The 8,552-nt window shown below is 61.2% G+C and overlaps 1 protein-coding gene across 1 annotated transcript; it reads left to right on the forward strand.

Annotated features, from left to right (window-relative positions):
• The first annotated feature begins 4,162 nt into the window (after nt 1-4,162).
• Nucleotides 4,163-5,452, forward strand: FOXB2 (forkhead box B2). Its single transcript, XM_047100358.1, has one exon. It carries the CDS (start codon nt 4,163-4,165, stop codon nt 5,450-5,452), a length of 1,290 nt encoding a protein of 429 aa, XP_046956314.1.
• Nucleotides 5,453-8,552: the final 3,100 nt, after the last annotated feature.

Below are 8,552 nucleotides of genomic sequence, written 5' to 3' on the forward strand. Positions count from 1 at the left end.
GAACCTTTACCTTCATCCTACTCTTGCACACAGTCTTAGCCCCGTCGACGACCTGCGCTTCTCCTCACGCTGAGCACAGCTGTCCTCCGAAGCTTTGGGACCGCTTGGCCTAGATCCAGGCTGAGGAGTGCGAGGGACCTTCCGGGGCTGGGGGGCAGGGGTGGGGGAGGGGGGAAAGATAGAAAGGAGAGAATGAATAAATAGTCGCTCCTAAAGTTCCACATCTTTTTCTGGCAAATTTTTACTCCCCTCCATAGAGCCAATTAAACGCAATAAAACCTTGCATGGAGTCCCTCTTCCTAGCAAAGCGTCGCCAACAATTGCCTAAGGGGTAAACCAAATACGCCTGAGATAATTACACTAAGCCCGGGGCAATGATCTGCCTGCCAGGGTCCTCAGCGCCAGCCAATATTTGTATAGTGTAGGGGTTGTTTGAAGGAAAAAAGAAAAAAAATACTCGCGGAAACTTGAAACCGACTGGTTGGTGCCAGTGTGGTTACACGATCTGTTTTCCTTGAACGGGGGTCTGCAGGCAGCTGGAGCGCGCGCGTACCGCCCCCTCCGCTGCTGCTGCACGCCTGCAAAAACTGCAAAACTTGCCGGAATGAAATCAACCTCGCGGGAAGGAGGGAAAGAGAAGGAGAGCGCGCACCCCCACCGCGGCCGGAGTTCGCCAGCCGGGCCCTGCGCCACGCCGAGAATCCCCCAGAATACTCTGCGGCGGCCGCAGCCGGCTCCCCTCGAAAATGGACACATGTCCCGCGCTCCCGGTCTGAGCTCTTCGCTGCAACCGCAGCCCGGGCTGCGGCGGCCCGCTGGGGCCTCAGTGTCGGGGAGCACTTTCTACCCTTGCCCAGGCCACCCGCTACGCGGGGGCTCGAGGCTTGGGGTGCTTCGCTCCACCCACCTTCGCGGCTCTGCCTTGGTCCAGGTGGCGCGGAACCGCTCCGCCAGCTGAACGCAGTTGGCTCGCTGAGGCCGAAGGCGCTGGCCACTTGGCTCGCGCCCTCCAGGACCGAGCCCGAGGTGGTGACCCGGGTCTGGGACGAGCTCACCCCGGTGAGCGCCCAGCTCGCGGCTTTAGTGTTCAGGTTACGCGCACCTAAGGCTTGCCCCCGCGCGCGCGCTTGAAGGGCCCGTCCACTCTCTTTGTCCCCAGACAGCAGGGAGCCCACTGGCCCGACGGGGACGCCCCAGAGCTGCTCCCAAACAGGAGGCGCTGCTTTTCCAGGAGCCCTCCGTAAATAAACTCTCACAAGACGTCAACAAAAGATGCCTTTGGCCGCTCTGCGTGCAAGGGCAGGACCTGAAGAGCTGCCGACAGCGGCCTCTGCACGGCTATTGGGCCTGGACTGGGCTGTTCTCGCACCATGTCGGGCAAGGGAGAAGGGGCCTCCCCGGCTTTAGTTCTCGCTTTAACTGTAGGCATCCACGGAATTCCTCCGTGGCTTCGCGTGCCCAGGAGGCCGGCTGCTGCTTGGCTCCTTAAACTGCCTCAGTGGACTAAACATCCCGCAGAAACTCCATAGGGGGAGGAAAGATCCCGGCACGGAGTGACAGCGAAAGCATCCTCCCCTGTGACCACCTCCTCTTCTTAGGGCCGGCCACGAGGCTGCTCTTTTCCCCGCGGGTTCTCTTGCACTCTTCGCCTTAACGCGGGTTCCAAAACGTCTGCCGGCCTAGTACCAACTGGTCAAATAGCACTAGCTGGAAATCTAGCTCCTGACTAAAGATAAATTACCAATCTGCCCCACTCGTCTCACTCCTACGACCAGAGGAAGCACCCGACAGGCAGATAGCCTCTGGTCCTGCCCTGGGGCAGCTCACCAAAAGTCGGAAGTTAAAAACGGGGGACCTGCTGTCACCAAGGCTGGACGGCAAGGAGAAATCTCCCAAGCAGTTTGGGCCGACAGCTTTCTGCCTTCGGGCTTAGGCACGGAAAAGAAGACATTAAAAACCCAGTGAGACACCGTCCCTAATTGCTGTTTTCTCCTCAAATGGTAGAACTGGAAGGACCCGTGAAACTTCCAACTTGAGACATCTCATTTCACAAATAATGAAATTGAGGCTCAGAGACAGGAAGAAGGTATATTTTTCCCCCTAAACTCTGCTTTTCCTCCCAAAAGGCAAAGGCAGCCAAAACCAGACTATAACTTCCCTGCAGTCATTTGGGATTCGCCTACGGGTGTGCGGGTGAGTGCTGAGCAGGAACCAGCTTCTTGGGCCCCTGCAGGCACCGGGGCCTCCCCGCTGCGGGTCACCCAGCTTTCTCTCACAGGTCACACCAGGGCCCTGTGGACTGATCACTTTGACCTCCTATTTAATCCTAATTATCTCGCTTCCCCTCAACGTACTAAGAATACCAAAGATCGCGCAGTCAGGACTCACTCTGGTGATGGGACGTGTGAGCTCTCAACTTCTGGCCCCAACTCAGACGTCACCACCCCAGAAGAATGCCTCACTCTGTCCCATCCACCTGCTCCTAAGAAGCGCGGTGGGGCCTCAATCCACCCAGCTCTATCTATCTATCCTAATGTCCTCGTTACAGTCTCTCTCTCCCTCCAGACCGCGGTCTTGGAACGCGAAGAGCCGTCTCCTGCGTCCCTGTACCTGACGCCGATCACCGGGCCTCACGTGCGGTTCGTGAGCAAGGAAATTGTGATGAAGCTGGCATCTGACGAAAATGCCCCTGGCTCTCCTCCTCATTAGCTTTTCCCTCCAACCCTCTGGGCATTGGGATTTCTTGCAGAGAAGAGACCTTGAGGCCACGGTGCCCTGAACTTGGCCCAGAGAATGGCCAGTCCAGGAGAAAGGTAGGGTAAGGAACAAGAAGTTCAGAGCAGGTAGGTGGAAAGGGGAGAATGAAAGGGCGGGGACAGAAGGGGGATGCAGGAGAGGAGAGAGGAAGCTGAGTCCTGTCCCCCCATTGCCAGGCGTCGCGACGCTGGTGGGGTGCAGCAGCGGAGACCGCACCGGGCGCTGCACCCCTCCCCGCGAACAGCCTGCGCTCCCTACCCCTCCCGGCGGGCGGTGAACGCTGCGGGTGGGGGCGCCGGAACAGAGGCGGAGGAGGGGGCGGGGGCGCGGCGCCTTCGTGCCCCTTCTTCAGCGAGAGACGCGGCGGCGGCAGAGTCCCTCAGCCTCGGTCATGTGATAGTCTCGAAGCGCGAGCCGCGGGGGTCTCCGGCGTCTCGGGGACCATTACAAAACGCAGCCAGGAGAGCGCGTCGCTGCCACAGCCGCCGCCGCCTCCTCTCCAGCTCGAGACTGGCCCGGGAGAGCGGCGGCAGCTGCGGCGCGGACGGCTGAGCGGACCGAGGCCGGCCTCGCATCCTCCGGGCCTTCGCAGCCGCCCCCTCGGGCCCGCAGCGCGCGCCCCGCGTCCAGCGCCCCCGCCCCGCCGCGGAGCCCGGCCGCGCGGCTGCTGCAGAGACCAAACTTTCCCGCCCCCACCCCGCCCCCAGCGACCACCTACAGCTCTCTCCCCCGCTCCGCCGCGAGCCGCCGGAGAACCGGGAGCCGCGGGCTGCCCAGAGCCGAGCTTCCTTCTCCTTACCTCGCCTCTCCCCTCCAGGAAAACCGCAACTCCGGGGCGGGCTGGCTAGGTGCCCGGCCGGGGGGCAGCCTCCGGACGCTGGGAGTCTCGCCGCCCCGGCCTCCGGGAGCACGAGCGCCAACTCGGATTTAATGGGCCAGAGTCCCGCCCGTCCCGTCCTTCCTCCCAGCCCGCTGGGCCCGGGCTTCCCTCGGACCGAGGAAAAAAGCCAAGAGGAGGCCGGAAGGGCACCCTGCCCTGCCCACGCCTCCGCCGCCGGCTCCGGCGCTCGGCCTCTGACCACCTGGGGGGAGGCGCCGAGAGAGTGTGGCCGGGGAGCTGGCGCGCCCCGCCCGCCACTCTGCGCGCGGGTCGGCCACCGTCCGGCCAGAAGTTGGCGAGCGGCGGAGAGCTGAGCGGGCCCAGGAGGGCAGGCGCGGAGCCCCCCCAAGCAGCTGGCAGAAGGCAGGAGAGAGACGGCGAGAGGGTCTGGGGGCAGAGAGGGCGGGGTGGCGAGGCTGGGCGGGCCGAGCGGGGGTTAGTGGAGACCGCCAGGCCCCCGCTACCGGGTGCGGAGCCACACTGCCGTCCAGCGGGGGCCGGAGGGCGGTAGAGGCGCCGGGGGCGATGCCGCGGCCGGGGAAGAGCTCGTACAGCGACCAAAAGCCGCCCTACTCGTACATCTCGCTGACCGCCATGGCCATCCAGCACTCCGCCGAGAAGATGCTGCCGCTGAGCGACATCTACAAGTTCATCATGGAGCGCTTCCCCTACTACCGCGAGCACACGCAGCGTTGGCAGAACAGCCTGCGCCACAACCTCTCCTTCAACGACTGCTTCATCAAGATCCCGCGGCGGCCGGACCAGCCCGGCAAGGGCAGCTTCTGGGCGCTGCATCCCGACTGCGGCGACATGTTCGAGAACGGCAGCTTCCTGCGGCGCCGAAAGCGCTTCAAGGTGCTGCGCGCCGAACACACTCACCTGCACGCGGGAAGCACCAAGGGCGCGCCGGGCGCCGGGCCCGGAGGGCACCTTCACCCGCACCACCCGCACCACCACCACCACCACCACCACCACGCGGCCGCGCACCACCACCATCACCACCACCCGCCCCAGCCGCCGCCCCCGCCGCCGCCGCCGCACATGGTGCATTACTTCCATCAGCAGCCGCCTCCAGCCCCGCAGCCGCCGCCGCACCTCTCGTCGCAGCCCGCGCAGCAGCCGCCCCAGCAGTCGCAGCCCCAGCCGCCGTCCCACCCGGGCAAGATGCAGGAGGCGGCGGCGGTGGCGGCGGCCGCGGCGGCCGCGGCGGCCGCGGCGGTGGGGAGCGTGGGGCGCCTGTCGCAGTTCCCGCCCTACGGGTTGGGCTCCGCCGCCGCGGCCGCCGCGGCCGCGGCCGCGTCCACGTCGGGCTTCAAGCACCCGTTCGCCATCGAGAACATCATCAGCCGGGACTACAAGGGCGTGCTGCAGGCCGGCGGGCTGCCCTTGGCGTCGGTCATGCACCACCTGGGTTACCCCGTGCCCGGTCAGCTCGGCAACGTCGTCAGCTCCGTGTGGCCGCACGTGGGCGTCATGGATTCGGTGGCCGCGGCCGCCGCCGCCGCCGCCGCCGCGGGGGTCCCCGTGGGCCCGGAGTACGGGGCCTTCGGGGTGCCGGTCAAGGCCCTGTGCCATTCGGCAAGCCAGAGCCTGCCTGCCGTGCCGGTGCCCATCAAGCCCACCCCCTCGCTGCCGCCGGTGGCCGCGCTGCCTCCGACGCTCACTGTCCCCGCGGCCGCGCAGCAGCCGCCGGCGCCGTCCACCGTGTGCCCTGCGGCTGCGGCCTCTCCCGCCGCCTCCCTGCTGGAGCCCACCGCCCCGACTGCGGCAGAGAGCAAGGGCAGCTCCCTGCACTCGGTGCTGGTGCACTCCTAGGGGACCTGGCGGGCGGGGGAGGCGAAAGCGTGCAGGGACTCCGGGTCCTGGGCTGCCCGGGAGGGAGAGGGCGCCCTGAGGCTGGGCAGAGCTGGGGAGCCTGAGCCTTTGCGGCAAAGGAAGGTCTTCGAACGGACAAACCCGAAAGTGGATTCTCCAGTGGTTGAATAAATATAACACTTATGGTGTCTGTGTTTATACTATGTTGTACAATCAAATTAATGAAAGCCAATTTTCAGGTAAGAGTTTTCTATTGTGATTAATATTGGAAGTTAATAAGTTATGGGGGGAGGGAGCGAAGGAATTTGGGGAAGCTTCAGTCGCTGGCAAATTGGAAATGGATTTAGACCCCTATTCCTGGGAGAAGCTGGTGGAGTTCAACCTCCCCGGGAGAAATCCAACAGAGAATGACGCTTAATACAGACCTCAGCCACCAAGTTTCTCACCCCGGGCAGCGGCCTTTCCTGAACATCCAAGACAAAACTGCTATTCGCTAAGGAAATCTCGTTTTATTTAAGAAGGATAAGAGAGAGCGTTTTCATATCGTTATCTTCCTGGTCAGTTAAATGGGCGAGGACACAGTGTCGTGACTTAAGTCGCTTTGGGGAGGCAGCGGGAACTCCACGAAGGATCTTGGGAAACAGTTCAGTTTCTTGGCTCTGACCCGGGGTCGAGAAGGATAGAAGGAATGGCTAAAGCAATTAGTTTGCACAAAACAGAATGGCAGCGGCTTAAAGAGCAAAGCCTCAGATTCCAAAAGTAAAGTTCGGGGAAACACAACCAAAGAGAGACAATGAAGGCGGCTTTCTACCTGCAATTCGTTTGTGTATCAATCGGACGAGGCCGTTTAGGAGCCCCAAAATAATGTTAATTCCCACGATCCGTTCCCTTTGGGATTTTAAAGAAAAAACATCACTTGCACCGAGGGATTTTGTTCCTCTAAACGTGAATGCAAGAATGCCCCATCACCCGACACAGTTGCTCTTAACGCTTCCAGGAGCGTCTCCTGGCGGTTTCCTTCCAGCCTCCGGACGGACGCGAGAGGATGACCCCGTCCCTTTTGCGCTCTGCGATTTGGTATTCTGCGTGCTGATGGGGCGCGTCCGTCTTTTAGGAGAAATTCTTCAGTTTCAGTTCGCGAATGGAAAAGAAACTTGCCGCGCTGTCGTCCCTTCCCCCCTTTTTGAGCCCCAGGAATAGCACTTTACTCGCAACAAACTTTTGGGAACGAAGGGGGGCGGGTAGGGAGGAGGCAGCTGCCCTTGACCTCCGAGTCACCTTTGGCTTGCGTCCGCGCCGCGTTCGGGTTGTGACTTTGTGACAAGTTCCTGTCTGCCAGTGTTGTACGCGGTGTTTTCCATTAAAGCTTCTCTCTGGATCTGCCGCTGCGGGTGTGAAGGTGTTTCGCTTCTCAAGAGAGGAGGCGGCAGTTTGAGTGTCCACTGGGCGGTCAGGGGGCTTTACACACCCTCCCCCCTTCCCTTTATTTCTTAACTTCAAAGCTTCATAGGAGTGAGTTCACGGAGAGCCGCCAGCAAGGACATGTTTCCTCCACTGCTCCTTGTATCCGTTGGCGCAATTACCTCCTATTCGACCCATCCTGATCCTGGTTTCCGGAGCTCTAGCCCACCTCAGTGCTGGAGACCCGATTAGCAAAAACTTGCAACAGTGAATTGCTTGTTCCCTCTTGAGGTTCGTATCAATACACCGTCACCAACGCCCGACACCCTTTCCCTTTTCTGAGGGCCTCTCCGAGGGCGGGCCACGGCCTGGGACTCCGTACCCTTGGGTAGGCGCCCTTAAGTCTGGGGGGCCGACCCGGGGCTGGGAAGTCGGGTCACTCACTGCCACTGCCACCGCGGCCCACATAAACGAGGAGCGCGGGCCCAGCCACCGCGGCCTGGGAGACCTGTTGCGCACCTGCTCCGGGCCGCGGAGGCGACCGCAGCCTGGAGCCCGGAGCTGCCCAGCGCCAGGCCCGCTAGAGCCTGAGGCTCCGCAGTCCTCCAACCCCCGGAGGGAACTTGCGGGCGGAAGCGGCCGCAGAGCTGCGCGGGGAGCTGGCCAGGCGGCCCGGCCGGGTGAGGGCGACCCATCTGGGGCCGGGAAAGCCGCCGCAGGTCCTCTGCTCTCCAGCCTCGAACAGGGCTCCATCTGGAACCGACTTCCCTCTGCCCAGCCAGGCCCAACGGAAGCGTCCTCTAACCTTTCATCAGAAAAAGGGCCAACAAGACCTGCACAAAGTAATGACACCGGAGCCGGGGAGCGGGCGCGGGGGGTGGGGGGTGGGGTGGCTACATCTTCAAAGAGGTATTTCCACACATCCCTTATGTATAACTTGCATCGATCGAAGCGTGCAGCTAGTTTTGGTCTGGGAAGCAGGCTTAGGTCACTGCCTCCTTGAGGGCTGAAACAATTCCAGTGTATCCCCTATCCTTTCAACTTGAGACTCTGGAAGGTTCTCTGCAGTTTTCCTCTACACTAGTCTGATGCTGTTGAAAGAAAAGAAGAGGGGACACTGACATGGGGGTCACAGATTTGGAAAGGCTTGGGAGTCTGGCTTCTTTGTTCTCCTCTGGGTGAGTTGGTGCCTAGACATCCTGGGTTTGGACCCTCTGGTTTAGATGAGTCAGTTGGCTCCAAGAAGGGGGACACTAGATCCCAAGGGTTTGTTCAAAAGAATACCGCTTCTTTCTTGTCCACCCGCCCCAAAAGTGTGCTTTTTAGCGGAGCCCAGGAAAGGGCACTTCCAGGAAAGGACTGTGACCCAAAGTGTCCTTTAGCACCCAGAGAGCTGGCTAAGCGACAGCCCCTCCCGAGAAGAAAGGAGCCTGTGGGCCACAGTGAAAGGAATGGATGAATAATTGATCCTCATAGTTTTCCAGGACCCTCTTGGCACATTCCCTCCTACCTCTGGGTGGAAGACACTGTTTTGTTTTGCTTTTGCTAGAAGCAAAGAGAGAAAGGAGAAGGGAAGGCAAAGTGAACTTACAGATGAGTCAACTCAAGTTTTTATCCAGGAGGAGATCCAGGAACCCAAAGGAAGCAATGCAGGGCATTGAGAGTGGAGAACATGGGAATTAAATTCATGTAAATAAAA

Source organism: Lynx rufus, unplaced genomic scaffold, assembly GCF_022079265.1.
Source record: "Lynx rufus isolate CCGP_SWC_20201006 ecotype Redwood Valley unplaced genomic scaffold, mLynRuf1.p SCAF_10, whole genome shotgun sequence".
Taxonomy (NCBI): Eukaryota; Metazoa; Chordata; class Mammalia; order Carnivora; family Felidae; genus Lynx; species Lynx rufus.